The sequence below is a fragment of the Megalops cyprinoides genome, chromosome 20, assembly GCF_013368585.1.
Source record: "Megalops cyprinoides isolate fMegCyp1 chromosome 20, fMegCyp1.pri, whole genome shotgun sequence".
Taxonomy (NCBI): domain Eukaryota; kingdom Metazoa; phylum Chordata; class Actinopteri; order Elopiformes; family Megalopidae; genus Megalops; species Megalops cyprinoides.
This window is the reverse complement of record NC_050602.1, coordinates 16298780-16319943: the sequence shown is the minus strand read 5'-3', so window position 1 is coordinate 16319943 and position 21164 is coordinate 16298780. Positions and strand designations below refer to the sequence as shown.

Sequence of the window (21164 nt, the reverse complement as noted above, 5' to 3'; positions counted from 1 at the left end):
TGCAAACCCAGTATGGAAACTGCTCATGTTTACTGCGCTGGTAAAAAGTAGCTTTACCGGATACATTCCTTTGAAGTTGGTGGTTCAACACCAGGTGATTTGTTTGAAGTGCTTGCCACCAGAGATGGGCAGGGTTCTGGTCACAGTAATATAAGACGGATAAAATGACTAAACTTGGGCTGTAGCAGCGGTCAGCTGTTGTTCCAGGTGTGGGTCACCTGCTACCTGAAAGGAGCGTTTAAACCCCCGAGGACTGTGGTTCTGCCAGTTGCGGTCAGCGCCATTTACAGAAAGTGTGCGCAAAAAAAAAAAACACTTCGCTTTAGGACACATCTGGTATGTCATCACATAGCATCAGAGAGAGGGTTGATTTGCTTAAAACATTGCCAAACCCACGTTCTCTGGAAACTGTTTATTTGGTAGCTTTGATTGATACAATATGTTTCTGCAGCAGAACTGTGCTGAGCAAAATTTTACAGTGCAGGTTTGCGGGCTGGTCCATGAGGTTACTGACAGATTACTACCCCAAACCCCTATACTGTAGAAAATGCCCAACAGCACAATGTAAATGACACTGGGCTGGACAGCCAGAAGAGAGAGAGTGGCATGGTGACAGCAGGATAGGTGTGGACGACACACTGTAATAGAATGCAGCTTTTTTTTCCTTACCCTGCAAAAAAAAAAAAATTACATTAGTGTGGAAGATCTATAAGAGACATCACTCCTCAAAGGAGACATTGTCTTAAATTGGCAGGGGTACGCTTGAAAGAATCAGAGACGCATTGGCTACTTGGCTACTTTCTCCAACGTAGCGCTTGGAGAAACGCAGCAACATTACTGAAAAGAATCGATATTTTGTTCTGAAATTAACACGATCAATTGGGTTCATAACGAGTACCCCTCTCTGTTAGCTGTGGCCTCGTATGCCCTCTTGTTTTTGCCCATTTAGGATTCCTTTTTCAACAGCGACCAAGGGACGATTACTTAACATTTCATGACTTAATGACATTAGAGCCCGTTTGCATCCTCTCTGTAATCATTCTAGGAAAAATATTCTGCTGGTAGTGAATGATAACCATTGTTGACTTGCAGTGTTATCCTACATAGGCAGAGTTGCCGTAAAAACAAAAAAATGGGCCATTTGAGCGGTAGGCGTTTTATATCTGTGGTAACACTTAGGGAAAAAAAACCATAAAATGGTACTTAAGTAGCCGTATCCTGTATCCATATATCTCAGAGCCTTTGTCCTGTGCCCAGACTGATATTACATGGCTTTTGCTTGGCGCAGGCCTCGTGTCCAGGATGACTTACAATGCTCCGTTGTCTTTTTTTAATGCATCTTACACATGTTCCAGGCCATGCTATACAGCTGGACCTTTCCGCCCCACTAGAGCACTCGGAGTAAAGTATCATGCCCTTGGGCACCTCACCAAGTGTCGGAGCCGCGTCCCTTGGCTCCAGAGTCTATTATCTGAACCAGGCTTGGCGTGCTACGCGCTACACATGACAGAGAAGCTAATGAAGTCAGCTGTTACACAACGGCTCTCCGTCGTACCCCCTGAAGTTAGGGACAAGACGCTTTGACCAAGCCGCCCGGGGTGAAAAGGGGAGAGCGTGGCACGCCAGCGTTCCCTGATGCGAAACCTGCTTTAGTCACAGCGCCTTGTGCAGGAGTCCTGGTGCTCAACAGCTGCACACGTCAACGTTGCCGGCCAATGTGAGACGACATTGTTCCATTGGTTGCGGTATTTTCGCCTTTGAAATGAAATGGGATTGGGGAAGGTACTTAACCTACAACTGCCTCAGTAAATATCCAGTTGTATCCAGGGGGTAAAACTGCAACCTATGGAAGTCGCTCCGGATGTGAGCATCTGCTAAATGATACAAATGTCATGCAAATATACTTCTATCTGATGCAACAGAATGATAGCTAGGTGCTCATCTCAAAATCAGGACATGTTTATATGAGGGCCAGTAGGATATTAAGGGGGATTTTTTTAAATAAATGACTAATGCTTAAAACCCCCTTGGTGCATTGTGAACAAAATCTGACACAAATGTGCCACCAAACGATTACACTAGACATAGAATTGCGTTTGTAGAATTTATTATATATATGTATATATATATGCATGTATATGTAGAATTTTTGTATGCTGCCTCCTTGTCGCTTTAAGAGTAATAGCAAACCTCTTTCCTCTCAAAGTTCCTTCAATATTTTAAGCTTCCTTATCTGTGTATGTGTGTGCGTGTGTGGGGTTTAATGCTTTTGATGTTTCAACCTTTGGAACAGTCCACTAGAGGGTGCTACTGATTTTATTAGATTTAATAAAACAATAACTCGGCATACATTAAAAAAAGTCAGTGAGGAGGTTTAAAGGCCTTATATTGTTGTTGTTCATGGCTCCCTCTAATGGTGGTCATATATTCAGAGCACGTGTGCAGGGAGACAGGCGCCACTCTGCCGAGGCATTGGTGCTGTTAGGGAAGCGGACTGCAGTCTGTGCCCGGCCTACCTTTCCTTTGTGTGGTACAGTGTGGTACCGAATGGGGGAAAATCACGTACAGGCCTTTTCCCCCCAGTGCTGTAACCCAGGAGCCGGAGGTCACGGTTCCCACGCGGGCCTTGCTCTCAGAGCGCTGACGACTTCCCCAGCTGTGAGCCATTTGGGCCGTAGCGCTGCCTCTGAAGAGCCAGGCTAAGCGCGCGCTCCAGCGTATGTATCAAATGCGCGCGGCGTCCGCAGCGCGTAAATCACGGGCGCGGAGGGGCGGCGGGGATGAGCTCAGCTCCTCGGGGGCGTACGCGCACGCGAGCCGTCACGGCCAGGGAGCCCGTCGCATTGGCTGCGGCGGGGGGAGAGGCGGCGGCGGTACCCTCCCGCTGTTTTATTGCCCCTCTAATGACGCCAGGGCCGGGGGGGTGGGGGCCATCTGAGGACCTGGGGTTTTGGAGCTCTCCCTCAAGTGAACCGCAGCCAGAATGGAGTGACCATGTGGAGGAGTGGTTACGGCGCTGGGCTCCGGACCAGAAGCAGGTTCAAATCCCAGTTAAAGTACTGTCTCTAGGTACACTTTGCAGCGTGTTTAAGCTGAGGTGCTTCAGCTTGTATCCATCTGTATAAATGGATGTGTCCAATGCGTGCTATGCAAGTCGCATGGAATGAGGGCGTCTTCATTGCAGACGTGCAACTTAATACTCACCAACGCAGAGGCTCTGTGCCTTTGATACATGACTCATTTTAACTGGCAAATGATGTGGGTCTGGAATCGGATGTAATTACTTTAACTTACTTTTTTTTTTTTACACCACTCATCATCCCTGTTCCTTTTGGTGTCCACAACATGGAGACCATCTGATCTAATCTAGCTGCTCATTGGCTGCGGCTTAAAAAGGGGCAAACAGCGCCCCCTCATGACAGGTGCCTTCAGTCAAATTTTATTGCTTTATTCAACCAGGTAAGTTAAGACCATCCGCTCTTTTACAATAACAGCCTGACCAAGAGCCTATGTGAGACCCAAAAGATAAAAAAAACCAACAGATTTAAGGAGACTGTGATCTCAGATACTCTCCCTGTGGTCTGAGAGTGGTAATAAACCATCTCGGGCATGTTTCCCCCACCCACCCTGAAACAGACCGGCCGTGAAGCTGCCAGCCGCGGCCGCTGACTCACTCAGCTCCAACCCGTCTTGGCGAAAGCACAGAAGAATTTATTAGACCCCGTCCTGTATTGCCCTGTAAAAAAAAACGGCCTTTGTCCGCAGTGTTTGTCTAAACCTCCGAAGTGGAGCCTGGACCATTTTCTAATTAAAGTGCATCTGAGAACATGTATTCATGCTCCTGTCCTCAGGTTGGACTGTCTGTGTCTGGCGTGGTGGAGTATAATTTAGAACAACATAGGTTCCAGCAGGATCGGTAGGAACTGTCCTTTACTGTTTAGAAAGCCAAGGTGGATGAGGCCAGGTGACTGCTTAATGCTTCACTTGCACTATATTTAGAATGTTAAAGTTCTAGTTAGCGCAGAGGATTTTTTTAAATTAAAAAAACACAAGTTATTTACTCTCGACTGCTATTGAAAGAACAAGCCTCACACACCTAAATGAGTTACAGCCAGTATATGACTGGTTGGTGTGTCTTCAACACAAACTTGTCTTTCTCTGTTGAGTGGGAACTTTGCTGGCTGCAGGGTTTGTAAATCTATTTTTGTTCACCAGTCAAAGCAAGGTATTTGTCAAAGCTCAGCTGAGAGCGCTGTCATGATTTTGCTGTGAACTTACTCACGTGAGGTGAAAATTGCGGCACAAGTTGGGGCCTATGTAACTGCGTCGTTCTGAATGTATGCAAATTTACTCAATGCACAATCCTTATCCATGCCAATGTAAAATGCACACTGTTAAAGTTATGTTTTACGTATATTCTGTTTGATATTTAATATTTTTCCCCTCCTGTCTCTCACGTAGGCTCTTTCTCAGGTTGTTATCGTAAAAGAGTAGATGGCCTTAACTTGTTTGGCTGAAGAACTCTACAAATTCAGCTTTAATACCTTGGTGAGGGTAAAACCAACAATATCCCGTTTGGGATTTGAACCAGTACGCTTCAGATCTCATGCCCAGTTTCCCAACCACCACTACATGTTACTGTCTATCTTGCTTTAAAACTGGCATCAAAAACTAATGAAACGGTAAAGGGTGCAGCATTTCTCTCTCCAAATAGCAAATTAATTGCTGATTTTCTCAAAGGCCTCATTGTTCAGTTATTGTGTTGTGCCTACTTTATTGCATATTTAAAATGTTACAAATCAGTGCTCATTTTTTGGTGTGAAAGGAAGCAGTGTTCAGGACTGCTCTGCATGAGAAATGCACTACACAAATCTGTCAGCAGGGGGCCACATATTCTGTGAGCCAGTGGTTTTTGCTCACAGTTTTATGAAGTGTTTGATGAGCTTGTGCCTTTCCATTCACAAGGTCCCACAATGAACCTTGTTTCAGTCGGTAAGGTGTGTTCTGTGTTCTTTGGCACTGGAGTTGTAACATGTTGTCCAATTTACATTATCCAGTTTAAATGCTCCCTGCATTTAACAGTTGAACTTTAGTTCCATCTATAATTTAAAATGTAAACGCAGCCATTATGCTGAAAGAGCGCTGTGAATGCAGTGTATTGTTGGCAGCATTTCTCTTTCTTATGTTCTGTTATCATACCAAGGTGTCATCTTTCATTGTCCTTTATTTACCAAGTACAGGGGAAGGAAAACGTGCCCTATCTCCTCACGCCCGCTGTGCAAATAAGACACAGCAAATGTTTCTGCAGTGCTGTGGGTGATTAAGCACACGTGTGAATTACCTCAGTGGTGACCTGTAAAATGTGGGGCTTCTGGGTCTTTTGAGTGAGAAATGGTTGTGCTGGCTTGCTGCAGAAACCTTTGAGGTGTGTGTGTGTGTGTGTGTGTGTGTGTGTGTGTGTGCGCGCACACACACACACACATGTCTATGTGTGCTCTTGGACTCATTGGACTCATTGGACTTGCAGTCACATGCACACAGCCATATGTTTTTGGCACACGCTTGCTGTTGCTGATATTGTGAAAGGGGAAGGGGGAGATTTGCTCTGGGGGAAACCTGATTCACATTGTAAGTGGCTGTGGATAACGGTGTCTGGTATATGATGATAAAGTAATGTGATGGAACCAATGGATTTGTACCCACCTTCTACCTATTTTCACTCACCTTGGGTAGTCAGGTAGAACAAATAAGGATCCTTGATTCAGAGGGCAGTGATTAATGTCTGCATTTATGGTCGGCCAGCAGTACAGTCTTATCTACTTTGTCCTGACCCACATTGCATGTATAAAGGATGCATTGTTTTGGATGCTGCCAGTTTACCCACAATGGCTTTAGAGTCAGGGGTATTCTATGGATGCAACATGCAGTGCAGTTTGCCCACCACACCGGCAGCTAATATCCTCCCAGTCCCCATATTGAGTTATCGCACCAGCTGTAATTTAAACAGATGTGATTATGGATGCAGAGAGTACATACTTTAACCAGCTTATTGTGTGTTAACCCATATTCGGTCTTTGGTGGCAGCAGAACCTCAGCCTAGCTGTGGGAACAGGGCAAAACGGTTTTGCCAAGTGTGACCTTTAATGCTGTTTTGAATAATGGCACCAAACTGCTGAGTGATTTTTAAGGGCACCTCTTGGGGAGGTTTCCAAACTCGTTTAAGCAAATTACTTTTACCAGCCATCACTTTATGTGAAAGGACAACATGCAGTTCATGCGCAAAAGGACATTAACACAGTTTTTATGTAGGTTTCTAGAGGTGAATGCTATTTGTGACTACTTTAAATATTTTGAGCTGTTTAGTTAGACAACCACATATTCATTCCTGGGGGGACAAGCTTTATGTTTAAAAGGTAATCTCAAGGCTAACAGATCAGTGATCACGTTGCTCAATTTACTCATCTTGCGACCGGATAAAGCGCCATTTGAGGTCCTGTTTGTTTATTTGGATACGAACCAGCAGTTTGAATCTAAACAGCAGCCGAAAATAACATTATAAAATGCCACTGTTTGTTTAAAGGGACCATTCTCTCTCATGCACCATATAATCACAAAGACGATCATGAAAATAATTTCATTTTAAAACTTATATGATTTAATAACGGCAGAGATATGGCTGAAATTAAATATGATAGCATTTGAGTAACTCGATCAGATAAGCGCAGCCGTAGTTTTAGCATCCGAAATGAGGGAGAATGGGCGGAACGAGGCTCCGCCTCTGCTATTTGTTGGTACGTGTGACTTCTATAAAGTCCCTTCTCAGGTTACGCGGTTCAGGAAAAACTCTCGTTAGAGGAGATACACTAAGTACTCATCCAGGACATCGGATTTTACTTTACCATGCGTAGCAAGGTGTCGTACAAGCTACCCTGTTCGCCCGGGTCTTCGCCAACATATTCCGGGCATTTGGTGTCTTACGGGAGACGCTGGTAAGCGCGTTATTTTGTTGTACTTTCTGCAGTTAACTCCGTTGGTTTGGGAAATGGTAACTTTGCTAGCATCGGATAAGGTGTACCCCATATGAAGCTTTTGCTGTACTTAATGAAACTGAAACGGTGCTTTATAGCTGTTGTGTGCGGCTGATGTAGGACGAGAGTGATATGCAATTTTATTTCAGGATATTTGATTTTTTTAACATTGCTTATTTACTATAGTTTGGGGTGAACTTGTGTCGCTTGGCGGTTTATGGCTTGTTAATGACTACGTGTGCATATTGTTAAACGGGAATCACTTAGCTATAGTATGACCCTAGTATGTTTACATGTGGATCTATAAGTGAGCTGTGCACTGTCACAGATTGCGTCCACGACCTGCAGCTGGTCACGTATTTGGAGCACGAAAGCTTCAGTATTTCGGAAATAGCGCCCCCGTTCCGTTGTAATTATTTCCAAAAGAAATAAAGTGTAAATGGCATACTTGGAATTTTGGCGTGCCTTTCTTGTGAACACGTTTCCTAGTTTTGCGCATACCTCTCGTGTTTTCGAGGGAGATAGGGAACGACCAACATCCAATCTAAAGTACTGTAGACGCAGTTTTAGTATTAATCTGAATTACTTCGATTACAAGATACGATTGTCTGTATACTTTAGTTCTACTTTTCAGTTCTACTGCGATATCTCGATTCTACTTTCTGATGTTCAGAATAAAGTGAAAAGTAAAGGTAGTAGTCTTTCAGTGTTTTATGTTCTCGAATACGTTGCATGCACTCACAACTGTTAAATAGATTGTTGGCAATTACTTGGATCCAAGATAACTTGGTACTTTTACCTCGCTGCGCACGTTCGAAGGCGCACTCTTTGTTCTGCCGAACTTTGAGCGATGGCGCTACGCAAGACCCGGAATGTATACACGTGAAAGGTGTCCAAAAGACTTTGAGAATGTTGGTAACCGATAACATATCGGACATGCATTGGGAAACCGGGCATGGGACAAAGTGATTTGAACCTCATCTGAATTTGGCATATGCAGCCGAGAATGCACGCATTGACGTTCCGATGTGAAATGTTCCCGTGCGGCGACAAATTAGCTGCGTCTTTATCTAGAGCAAACCCTGAATCTACATTTCTTTAAGGCCGTTTGGCTTCTGTCCTCTCGGGTTAAGTTGAGAAACAGGGTAACTGGGTTACTTTTAATTTACAAACCGTGAGAAGAAATGTGTTCGTTTCGAATACTAACATGATTGCGTTTTTTGCATCGTGCCATGCTGTAGTCGGGAAGGATGTTCCCAAGAGAGCGTCGCCAAGATAGAACTGAAATCACGAGTGGCTGTTGTTGAACACGCTCCAGTTGCGCCTGGTGTTTGTGTTCCTTAGAGATGGTGAATTACTTGTAATTCGTTAGGTTTCTAGGTTTTAATATCATCTGCCAGACGTGTAGACAGGGCGGGCTGACTTGTCATAGTGTGCCGTCGACATTTTCAGCTGATATTGTGGGTGTTTTTTTGTGTTTTGTTTTTTTGCTTTACTCTGTTTTGGAGCGCCAGCATAGCGCATCCCCGTGTTGGGGTGGTACGTCAGAATGCATTATCCTCGCACAGTCCCGATCCCCTCTAAGTTCTCAATGGCTCGTTAAATTGCGCTCTTTACAGAGGAACAATGCTGTGGATGGCGGAATGCGGCATTTGCATTCTCTGTTTTCAGCACCGCGGTCCCGGATTAAAGCTGTGAGTGATTCTGTACAATTAAGAGGCCCAAACGTATGCAAATAAAAAAAAATGCAACTGCCCACGGCTACTGCTGCCATTGTACGTCAGGCATTACCATGAATAAAAACAAACGCGGCAGATGAATTCAGTTTATAGCCTGATTGTGTGATCATGTGAAGCTTGAGACAAAGATGAATCATATTCATGCATTGGATTTGAGGGAAGGGGTCCCAGTTGCCATGGGGGAGGGAGTTCCTGTTAGTGAAGAGCTACTCTTCTGCTGCTGTAGATAACTGGAGTGGTGACTCCTGTCCCTCCTCAGAAATTCCAGTGAAACATTGTCTTGTTTGTCAAGCTGAAATGTCACCAACTGCGCAGATACAGTGAGGGAAAATGTAAATACATGAGAGAGAGAGACTGGAAATAGAGTCAAATTCCTTGTATGTGTAAAAGCATACCTGGCCAATAAAGATTATGATTCTGAAAAAGCCACATGTTCTGGCTTAGCATTTCCAATCCCACTGGTGATCCAGAGGATCCACTGTATATACCACCGTCTGAACCAACTGGCCCCTTGGCTGATCAGGTTGCATACTGATTACCTGCCCGAGGAAGGCTGCAAGTTTAAACGAGTTGTGGTGCATCTTTTAGAGTACATGTGTGCAGATCAGTGTATTATACATTCTTTCATCATCATTAGAGCACCTTACTAGCTGCTGTAGCCTGGTTCCATTTCTTACCAAAATCTCACTGTAAGATCAAGGCTGCTGTCTTTGATTTGTGTCACTTTGCCCCTATTTGGACTCCTTGTGCTGCTCCTGTCTTGTCTTCTGGCTAACTGATCTGTTGAAATGATGCTAATCAACAAAATTAGCTCAAGAAGACATGTACTTCAATACAAATGTGTCTCAGACATGTCTTATGTAGCCCTCAGGACCAGGGTTGAAGCACAGGGCTCAAGCCGTAGGAATGTCGCAATGTAAGCAGCCTCTGTGTTCATACTGTGCACGACAGATGAGGCATATATGGGTTTTCAGGCTGAGAGCATTCCATCGCATTTTTATGAAACTACCTGTACGCCAGTGCAGTTTTCACAAGTTCCGATGACCCAGCTCTGTGCGTAGGGCAGCAGTTATTGGTTAATCACCAGATGTAGTTGACTGTCGTGCCACAGAGGGTGTGAAGGAAGAGGACTTCTCCCTATAGATTTGGGGAGGGGGGGGGGTACTCCTACACTTCTCTGGAAAGATAACTGGAGGAGTGATTAGCGTGCCTACTCTGAAATTCCAGTGAAATGTTTTCAGGATGCAGAATGCAGGATGCAGAAATGCGCAGCCCAGGGCAAATGACAGTACACAAATTAAGATGTAATGGAAAGTAGATCCCATGCCAGGTCATTTCTTGTTTTCATTCTAACATTTGTCTCTTTTTTTTTTTGTTTTCCTCTAGCACATCTGGAGCAAGCGTTGTAGCCATTGATAACAAAATAGAGCAGGCAATGGTAGGTACTGAGTTTTAATGGTTTTGAACATCAGTGGATGAATTGATTTGTTATTGTTGAATCACCTTAAAGTGATACAGATACACATATGAGTTTCTTTTGAGACCTGTTACTGCTGCTCTAAGGATCTTACTGTAAAAAATGCTAGGTATCATTGTCTTCTCTAAATACATATTTGTTGCATGTTGTATAAGTATACAAATTTTATTGCTTAGTATCATTAGTTATTGTTAAGGTGTATTGTGTTTGAAGTAATCCCAGTTACAGCTGTTTACCTCTACTCCATGATTGAAAATTGATTCTGTTTTTAGACTTTGCTGTTTCCCTAATTCAGTTATTTCCTGAAGCTCCTAGTTGCTCACAGGGTTTTTCTTTTGATCTTACAGGATCTGGTGAAAAGCCATCTGATGTACGCGGTGCGGGAGGAGGTGGAGGTGCTAAAGGAACAGATCAAGGAGCTGTACGAGAGGAACTCTGTGCTGGAGCGGGAGAACGCCGTGCTCAAGTCCCTGGCCAACAATGATCAGCTCTCCCAGCTGTTTGTGCAGTCCTCCCAGCAGCAGCAGCAACAGCAGCCGCCATCCCATCAGCCCCCTCTCCAGCCCGCCGAGGCCAGCCAGCCCCAGCCCAACGTCTCCTCGGCGTGATAAACCCCCCCCTCGCCCCGCACACCGAGGAGGGGGGGCATGACAAACAAACAAAAAAAAAAAGCAAGAGTTAAACAGAAGTAAACATCTTCAGATTCTAACAAAAAAAATATGAATAAGTCCGTCTGTATCTTGTCCGCCGCCAGCTTCAAAATGTGACGAGCCTCCGCTTCAGTGTGTGTGCGTGCGCGCGCTGTCTGGCCTTCCCAGCGTTAGGCCATCATCCTGCGAAGGCTTTCTGCTGGCTCCACATCTCAATGCGCGGGGGCGGGCCCGGGGGTGGGCGGCCGATGCCCGCCGTGCCCGGGGCAGGGCGGCTGGCTGGGGAGGATAGCCCGCGGACCGGGAGGGGTCCGCTTCGGGCTGCTTCTCCATCGGGGACCCCGGCTTCCACGCTGGGCCCTTGGGGGTGTGACCTGTGCGGAGACCGGTCAAAACGACAGGAAGCGAAGAGGGACAAAAAAGGCAGAAAAACCAAGTGGGACAGGGAGGGGGTGGTGGAGTGGAGCCTTGCTTCTTCATGTTGTTGGAAGTGCGAGTCTTAGCGGAAGAGCCACCATACTTCAACATGAGTCCAATCCATTGTACATCAGTTCAGTTTCACTGTTTGCATTTATTTATTACAGGGCTGCTATTTTCATAACGTAAATGAACAATGTCACAAAAATCAGTTATTTGTTTTGAATTTTTGAAATGTACAATAAATAATTGGTCATGCAATGGACGGGTGATGTATTGCATAAACTAGTTAACTATGTAGGCAATAAAAAAAAAATCAATTCTGGTATAGTTCTAACACTAAAGGCAATTTTACATCGGGATTGTTTATTTACATAGTTCAGTTCCAGTTTTGAATGTTCATTTTTGTATAGAGTGTAAAGTATTAAGAGCATAGAAAGTTTGGACAGGTAAACATCAGCTCTTGTGATAGGAGAACTGAAATGAATCTTTGGTGGGCTGTTTTGATGAAGAAAGCTGTTCGCTTCTGTCGCTAGTCCTTTGTCTGAGAGCGGAGAGGTAATCGCCATACGTCCCCCTCCCACCTTAAAAAAACAAATCTTGTGCATATTTTTGGGGGGAGGGGTCAAGGGGGGGGGGTGGGGTGGGGGGAAGAAAAAAAAAAAGCTGTGAAATTGTTCAACCTACTTTGTAACCAAAGACGCAAAGCTGTGTAATTCAGTTATTTTGTAATGCGCACTCTATGTATTTTAATTTTAGTTTTTTTTTTCTTACTTTCTCCTTCACCACAAAATATTTTTGTTGCCGTTTAGCATGTTTTGCATGATCTGTAACCTTCAAACCACTCTCTTACCTCATGTTTTTATTTCAGCACTCTTATTGTAACATAAAAGTAGTCTGTGAACAATGTCGATAGAAAAAAGACGGAGAACGAAGAGCTGGCCGTGAGGGAGGAGGAGGCCCTAAGTGTTGTGCGCATTAGTCAGAGAAAATGAAGTGAGCCATCTTTTTGTTCATTTAAATGGTGTTTTGAATTTCATATGCAGATAAAAAGTTTTGTTACATTGCAAATTTTATTGTATTTAATAAATGCAACATTCAGATTCCAAATGTGGTTTTTTGGCTGCGTTGACTAATTTGTGTTAATGCATCTGTTCATAAAAGCACAAATGCCGTACAGGCTGTAATGGGAGGTACGGTATGTCTTTTGTGTTCATTGTGACTCCATAAACCATGCCTTCCATATATATTCATTCATGTTAAATCTGAACAAAAACATTCAGCGCAAGAAGAGGTTATAATATTTTGTCCTAAGATAAATTTTAAAAAAATGCGTAGCATTAAAACTGACAACTCATGCCATCACGTCTTCCAAAGAAAGGTGTGTGTAACCCAGGGTGAATCATGAAACGCAGGCACAGGAAAAGTAGAGCGTCTCACACGTACTCTCATGCACTGCCTGGAACAGTGATCAACCACCAACAAAAAAAACATCCTGAAAAAATCTACGCTTCAAGCAGCGTAGCACAGTGGTAAGGAGCAGGACTCGTATCTAAAAGTTTGCTGGCTTGATTCCTTGATGGGGCACTGCTGTTGTACCTTTGAGCAAGGTACCCATCCCAGAATTGCCTCAGTAACTACAGCTGTATAAATGGATAACTCATATAAACTGCTACCTATGTAAGTTGCTCTAGATAAGAACTTCTGCTAATTGCCTGTAATGTAATGTAATCATTTATATGAATCTTATACTTAATTGATGCTTCAAAAAGTATTAGTATCGGTTAAAAAAGAGGTTATACACAAAAGCAAGAGAGCAAATCCAAGTAGACAGCAAATGTTTTATTCCTGAAAACATTAGATATAGCATTATCAAATGTATTATCCAACTTTGATAAGACGTGTGTAGAGCCATTTAAGCAGGTAGGCCGGCTGTTCCACCTGGATTCACACAAATAGGTCAGAGGAGAGACATCCGGCCAGATGACGCATTCGCCCAGGATGATGTTATGGGAAAGCCGTCACAGTGATTCGGAAAGGGGCGAGGCTGGCACCTCTGAGCTCAGGAGAGACAAATAAAAGAGAAGCCTGCGAGACAAAAGACAGGTTGTGAATCAACCTGTGATGTCAGTCACCTGATCCGGTCTAACTCGCCTACTGTCACTGTGGATATATAGGTCTCTCTGTCCAAGTTCCTTGTACTGCAGCGCAGCAGAGACCAGGGTTAAAACACGCGGCTCCTACCTTAGGAGTGCATTCCTCCTGTGCAATACAAACTAGGCAAATGCCTTGGCTGTCTGACAAGGCACGTTTCATTGCATTTGCATAATACCTTTGCATTTGTCAGTGAGTTTACACAGAAGTAACCTTTTCCACCTTTTAACGTGCCACCCCCGTGGGTGATGCAAATGCAGATTTCACATGCCAGAGCACACATCCAAAACATTTGAGGAGAAGAGGCATAGGAAGTATAGGAAGTGATCCCAGATTCACCAAAGTGTGTAGGACCCCAAGGTGAAGTGAAACTTTTGCAGGTACAGATTGGGGCAGCTCCAGCATTAATGGTGGTTGCGTATTGGATCTGGTCCTTGGGTCTGTGAAATATTCTTGCCAGTTTGATTCATGTGTGAGCTGCTGTCCCAGATATATTCATTCTAAAATTACAAAAGTAAGCCGCATGAGCTGATTGAAATGTTACAACAACCTTGTCCTTTAAGCATGTTGACATGATGCTCCAAAATTAAACACACAGACGATGTGTGACTTGTTTACCGACAGCAGAGACATTTTCTTCAACAGCATTTGCTTGCATTGAAAAAAGTTCAGCAGTTTTCCTGAAAGGAACTCACTTTCATATCAGCCATTGTGTGTTACTGTATCCATAGCACAAAAAAGGGTAAAACATATAATCCCATATACCGTATAAAGGGAGTGTCAAAGCCTTTAAGATCATGCTATCATAAACATAAATAATCTGGGTATGTACTGTATGTCACTTGAGAAGATTTGCATTATGATTCCACCTATTGCAAAGAGTGTTTAAAACAGGTATTACTTATGAATCTCATTTGCACTTTGGCAGAGTTCCAACACAATACATTCACCTCAAAAAACCAGGGGTTGTTGGCAGCAAGTTAGTGTATTGCGCTGGCAGTCACGTGTCTAAATATATACAATGGCCACTACACAAATTCTACTGATGGTGAAAATTCCAAAAGCAGAACAATCACTATGAGCATAACTGCTACTGATATGTGGAATGGAGATACAGAACAGACATTACTGCCCTCTTGTGCACAATTCATTCAGTAATCCCAGACTTACTAGGGTCTGTAGAAACCCAAGATAAAAAGAAAGGTTTGCAGGTACTGATTGGGCCAGCTCTAGCATTAATGGCTATTGCCTATGAGATGTGGCACTTGAGACTGTGAGACGTCCATGTCAATTTGATTGTCGCATGAGCTGCCTTCATGTAGGACATCCCAGATACATTCAAAGTTACACTAGCATAAAACAACAGCTACAGCAAATGATAAAACCGATGTCCTTGCCCTTCAAGCGTGCTGATGTGTTGCCCCAAAATTAAATGCACACATGGAGTGTGACTTGCTTACTGACAGCAGACACATTTTCTCCAAAAGCATTTGCTTGCACGGAAACAAGCTCACCAGTTTTCCAGAGGAACTTGCCATTGTGTGTTACGGTATCTGCAGCACAAAAAGGGTAAAATATATAAGCCCATATGAGTCTGTGTAAGGGGAATGTCAAAGCCCATAAAATCATGCTGCTAAAAACTAAAATAACCTGGGTATGTAGGTCAAAACTATTTTGATTCCACCTATAGGAAAAAGAGCATTTGAAACAGGTTTTATTTTTGATTCTCATTTGCACTCTGGCAGAATTCCAACGTAATGCATTCACCTTAACGTACCAGTGGCTGTTAGCAGCAAGTTGAAACGTGAAAAGTGTTGCGTGAAGACAAAATATGTGTCATAGGGAAATTACTTTGCCCCACACGGCATTTCATGCCAGCAGTCACGTATCTAAATATATAAGGTAGGCATTGCACAAATTCAACTACTGACACAGCGAAAAAATTCAAAAAGCAGAACAATTACTATTAATATAACCGCTACTCGTGTGGAATCGGGCTATAGAAACACGCATTGCAGCCCACTTTGTGCGCAACGTACATGTTGTTTATAATCCAATGCAAAAGCAAAAGACACTCTATGATTGATGCAACACCAAGCGCACAATCACCAAAAGAGAACCATCGGTCGTAATAAAGGTGCCTTATCCTTGACACTGAGGGGTGCATGTGTGTCTGGCTCCAACATGGTTCTTTTTATACCAGCCGTGCATTCGACCAATAAAACTGTCCTTGGTTCCTCAGACTATAAGCTGCTCCACAAAGTCACAACCTAATGTGCAGCGCACAATTTTTTGGCCTAACAAACTCACCCATGGGGGCACGTTCACGACCCAGCGCTGTTCTGGAAACAGCTGTGCGGCAGTCACGGAGAGCTGCGTGTGTGTAACAGACTGCTTGCACAGATTCCTCTGATATTAGACATGTTTGATTACAGACTGAAGTAGAACATTTTTGTTGTTGCTAAAGCTGGCAACCACAACAAAGATGGCATCCACATCAATGTGAGCCTAACTACAAAGATAGTCACATGATGCAGATGGTTTTAGGAAAATGGTCCATTTGATTGGCTGCGCTCCATAGACAAGCCGTTGATTTTCGTTTTGGAATGTGCATTCTCCACTGATTGGTCAAGACGTGTGACTCCAACATGCTGATCACTGATGTGTGTCATGTATGCAAAGAGACATTCATATTAAAGCTATTTTATATTTTAATGTTGTTGTAACTAACAGAAAAAAACTGATGGTAACCTAATATTCTGGCTGTTAAGTGAGCTAATGTTGAAAGTCGCATTTATGCTTCTGAATGAAAATGTCTCAATTCGAACACTCCTCAAATCACTTAAACAAAACAGTTCTGACTCTAAATGGATATAATAAGCATATAAATGAACACCAGGGATTACAATGTGCCATATTGATGTTTATTTGAAACATTCTTATAAAACAAACACAACATTTTTTTAAAAACTATTTTCTATCAAAAAAAACCTAAATAACTTAGACCGCTCCTGTCTACTCAGCAACAGAAGATTCAGTTCACTTTTCTGGCTCAGTGTCACCTCTTTTTAAAAAAAATAAAAAAAAACCCCTCCCACAAAGAGGCCTTCCTGATGCCATCCCCCTCTAAAAAATTTCAAATCAGCCCTGAAAACCTGAATACAACACAAAAGAGCTGAATGCAATACCAACATTGATCATTAGAACAGTAAAAAATAAAATAATAATAATGAAAAAAAAAAAACAGGTAGCCTTCCTCACGGTGAATGCTCACCCACGTCCTTGGAGATCCGAAGGGTAGCACAGTCTCTTCTCAGGTCACTGTTCTCTCGTCCTCCAAGGATACCTGCTGGGCTTGCGTGGAAATGACTGCGCTCACATCCCGAGTTGTTCCGCCTCTTCCCAGGTGTGAGTGCGTCTGTGTGCATGTTTTTGTGGTTGGGACACATCAGTCCAGCGAGCGCTGTCCTCCTCTCTCTCTGTCATTGGCTGTCCGGGTCTGCGGTTAACCCACGGTGACGAATCGGCTGCCTTTGCTGCTCTGCGCAGCCGCCACGCGCTGGTCTTTCAAGATGCGGAATCTTTCGTTCAGGGTCATCGCGGTCTGACAAAGGAAGAAAGAGAGAGGGCACCAAGGCAACGGTGACATCTTTGAAGAAATGTTAGCAGTCTTCATGCAAATTAACAAAATGTTACAAAAATAGAGAAAGCCTGCCCTCTTGTGGTGCTAATGTGGACACATCCATAGTACAATGGGGTTGGTAGCTTGTATGCTGGACATTGACTCTGAGGTCAACATTTCTAGTCTATTCTCACATTTGCTCCTACACAAACACACAGACACAACAAAGAGGACACAGACAAAACCAAAACTCGAAGCTAAAACGCGCCAGTGGAACGGCACTGTCCTAAAGTAGGGACAGAGCAGCAGAAATGATACAGCCCTAAAATAAGGACAGAAAAACAGGAATGGTACAGTCCTGAAACAGAGAAAGAGCAGCGGAAATGGTACAGTCCTGAAGCAGAGACAGAACAGCTGAAATGGTACAGTCCTGAAGCAGAGACAGAACAGCGGAAATGGTACAGTCCTGAAGCAGAGACAGAACAGCTGAAATGGTACAGTCCTGAAGCAGAGACAGAACAGCGGAAATGGTACAGTCCTAGAGCTGGGACAGAGCAGTAGGTACAGTGCAGTCCTAGCAGACACACAGAGCAGTCACCTGCTTGCCCACACTGTTGATGTCAAACTGCAGCGGCACCCCTTTTGGCGGTTTTCGCTCTTCATCTTCCTGCTTCATGGTCAACGGGGGTGTTACTGGTGGGTGCAGTGACCAGGCTCGGGGGGGCCTAGGAAAAAACAGAACCGCATTTCATGGGAACATGCCGCAAAACACCCATTGTATAACATCGAGGCGCCTGCTTGGTCCGCATTTCAACCGCGACTTTTCCAGAAAAAAAAATGTAACTGATTATGTAACTGCAGCTTCCAGCCGACCAAGCCAGCTGTACTTAATCTCCTGGTCATAACTGTCGTCTAATTCTGTGCTTGCGTGTGTGTGATTTTGTGTGCATGAGCCTGTTTGTGTGGATCTGTGACACTCACTCTGGCTGTGTCCTGGCAGTCGGATTATCAATGGAGACAGTCAGGATGCCGCTACTTGTTGTTGAAGTCCGCCACCTAGTGGAGAGGAAAGCATCATAATAAGACAAAACATTTGCTAAACATTCTAAGTCAATCATCTATGCAAGGGGGAATGAAGGACACAGAAGCTGTGATGGCCATAATGCATTCCATGTGCTCTGGGAAAGAAAAGAATACCCTATGACAGGCATCTATTACTTATAAACAACACCAGATCTCCAGAGGAGTTCCCCGTTTCTGTACACAATTTAAAAGAAAAAGACTTACGGGCGCGTCCTGTGTGCTGCTGGTTGTGGGGTGGGGTTCTGCACTTGGGTTTGGACCTTTGGTGTGGAGAAGTGGCAGAACAGAGAAGAGAGGATACTGTTACACTTTCTGCAGACAGGACACATTCCATTTCAGAGCTGCCGCAAGTTTATGGCTTCCACATGCCAGGGTGCTGGGAGAGGGGAGAGAAGAAGGGAGGGGGGATACCTTGAGGCCCCTGCGGAAGAGGAAGGTGGCCTGGCGAGCCTCCTTCTGGGTCTGCTGGACGGGGGGCGCGTTCCTGCAGACAGAAGCGGCGACCGTGAGCAGACAGCAATGTGGGCTGAGACTCAGCATGTCCACAAAACCAACAAAGCTGCGGTAACAGATAGTGGACAGGGCTGTGCAGACAGGGGAGCCAGACTGCACAGCACTGTGTTGCCTGCATTAACACATCCATCACAGAGATCGCAGCAGCACCGCACACCTGCTACCAGCATGCACACTCAACACTAGGAAACTGTGGAATGCCGGCGTGCGCTCTCTCTCTCACCGTCTGCGCAGCTGCACGGGCCTGCGCACCATCGCGGTCTGGCCGCTCTGCGCATCCGCCTGCCTGAACTGCCTCCTCTGGACGTCCGCCTGCCTGAACTGCGCAGGCCTGCGCTGCAGCAGCGGCCGTGGTTTCTGGGGGAGGCAGGAAGGAGTGGGATCAGGAGGGGACACGGAGTCTTTATCTGTACGTTGAGGACACTCAAACAGTCCTCTCCAAAACAAAAGCAAGGCTGCAGAGCTCACACACCAGCTGATTCTAGCATTTTCTCATCGGCTCCCAAACCAGGAGGCCAGCGTTGAGACATTCCACAGACGCGCAGGAAGGCTTTATTGGCCTTGCTCACTTATGACAAGTACAGAGGATCAGGGGCAAAAATACAAACCAGACATCCTTGGACAAGACAAGCACAGCCCAAAATTTATACATAAAAATACATCACGGGTTCTAACCTAAATTCTTCTCTCCTCACATCAAACTGATACAAAGTCAAAGCTTGACCTTCCGCCAAACAGTATCAAACAGAGTTTGACAACAGAGTATCACACCGACACAGTATATACTGTGTATCCCTCTGCCCCTCAAACATAGATTGGAGACCCTTGGCCAATTGATTTAAGTGACCTCTGGTGGTAAATACTGTCACTGCATCCCATACCTACAGAGAGCTACAGACGCAGGCACCATAGGCCTTGCTTGTACAGGCAACACAACATTACTCAGAGCAAGTTGTGCATGTTGCTTTAATGAGTGCATGTACTGCACCGCTGGGCCTGTCTGTACCTGGGACACAGCAGGCCGGTTCAGTGGGCTGATTCCCTTGCGCAGTGTGGCCGACCTGCGCGCTGCCAGACCTGTGATGACCCCTTGACCCCGGCGACGACCCACCGGAGGGGGCATCTTTCGTCCACGGACACCCAGCCTGGCCACACCCGCACCTGCTAAAAAAAAAAAGTCAGGCGTAAACAGTCGACCAGCAAGAACAGTGACGTGAACATCACACCCCATTGGAATGCCTGCTTTAGATCTGCACAACAAGGCTCTAGTTTCTCACTGCCTGTCACACATCCACCTCGTCATTTCATGACGTCAAATGATGAAACCGGACCGTGAGGTGAGAAAAGGCCAGGCATGGCTGTAATTACTAACATGCTAATCAGCAAAGGATCTACAAAATAACTACTGAATTATTAAATGCTCTATTCTCAGCAAATTGTTATGGATGTTCTTGTGGCACTGTGTCATATTGGAAAGGGAGCTTAGTTTATAAGAATTAGGCTGCAGGTTCTAAAAGAGGGACACTGCTGTTTTTCCCCTTGAGCAAGACTGCTACTTTATCAACATAATTTGAAAAATGTAAGCTATGAAACACGACCTAGACGAGAATGCCTGAGAAACAAATAATGCAATTAATGCCGAGTAAAATGCGTCAATACCTCTCTGAGAGGGACCACCAGCCCGGGGCCCAACTCTCCGTCCCTGGGAGAAACGGCCATTCACACGTGTCTTTCTGTTTCCCTTGACCGGCCGCTGCGTCTGCTGCTCTCTTCTGTTCAAGCGTATTATATCATCTGAGAAAGAGTAAAACGTACGGTCAACAGAGGTGTGGCTGACATCAAAAAAACAGCTTGTGGGAATAAGTCGAATTGTGTTTAGGCGTAGTCACGTAAAGTACAGTGTTAGACAGTTCCACATCAGCAGTAGCTATGTAAAAAGCCAATCTTGACTAATGCTAGCCTGCTTACAGTGCTATCCAGCGACGTTGCGGCACTATGAGAGCTTACAGTTATTTATCAAAACTATTCAACGTATGTTGGAGTTCTTTCTGTCAAGAAAGTCCAGAGCTTGTCGCTGTTGCATCAGTAGTGTTCAAGATCCCAACTACTGCATCACACTTTATTAAAGCCAGCTACTGCACAAGGGCTGCCTTAACCCTCGGTTGTGTTTCCCTGTGTGCGAGGCACTTGGACAGAGCAGCCCGACAACGGAGCTCCCTGCACCGTGCGGCCTTACCTAACGACATGTCGATTTTATCGAGTCCCTCGGCGCTGCCCCCGCTTCCAGCGCCCTTCCGTAAAATCGGCCCGCCACCAGACTTGTACCCGACGCCGCTCATGTTCTGTATCGGACGCGTGTGTGAAATTCTGGGTCAAAAATACTCTGAAGTGCAGTGTGTTCTCTCACTCCATTCACTAGTTAGCCAGCTATCCCCATCTATTGACGTTGTTCGGCCCACGCATGCGCTGTCAGCAAAACTG

The 21164-nt window shown here is 44.8% G+C and overlaps 2 protein-coding genes across 2 annotated transcripts in view; one reads left to right on the top strand and one right to left on the bottom strand.

The window, feature by feature from the left end:
* LOC118795622 (TSC22 domain family protein 2-like) overlaps window positions 1-11936 on the top strand; it is a 31191-nt gene extending 19255 nt beyond the window's left edge. Inside the window, exons 2-3 of the mRNA XM_036554244.1 lie at window positions 10154-10205; window positions 10592-11936. Coding sequence (XP_036410137.1) covers window positions 10154-10205; window positions 10592-10852 — 313 coding nt within the window. The 3' untranslated portion in view covers window positions 10853-11936. The remainder of the gene's footprint in view (window positions 1-10153; window positions 10206-10591) is intronic.
* Window positions 11937-16382: 4446 nt separating this feature from the next.
* LOC118795912 (UAP56-interacting factor-like) lies at window positions 16383-21113 on the bottom strand. The gene is made up of 9 exons (XM_036554700.1): window positions 20920-21113; window positions 20343-20477; window positions 19690-19847; window positions 18907-19040; window positions 18582-18654; window positions 18375-18430; window positions 18069-18143; window positions 17686-17812; window positions 16383-17069 (listed from the first exon to the last, which is right to left on the bottom strand). The coding sequence occupies exons 1-9, from the start codon at window positions 21020-21022 to the stop codon at window positions 16971-16973; spliced, it is 960 nt and encodes a 319-aa protein (XP_036410593.1). The 5' UTR covers window positions 21023-21113; the 3' UTR covers window positions 16383-16970.
* Between the last annotated feature and the right edge of the window lie 51 nt (window positions 21114-21164).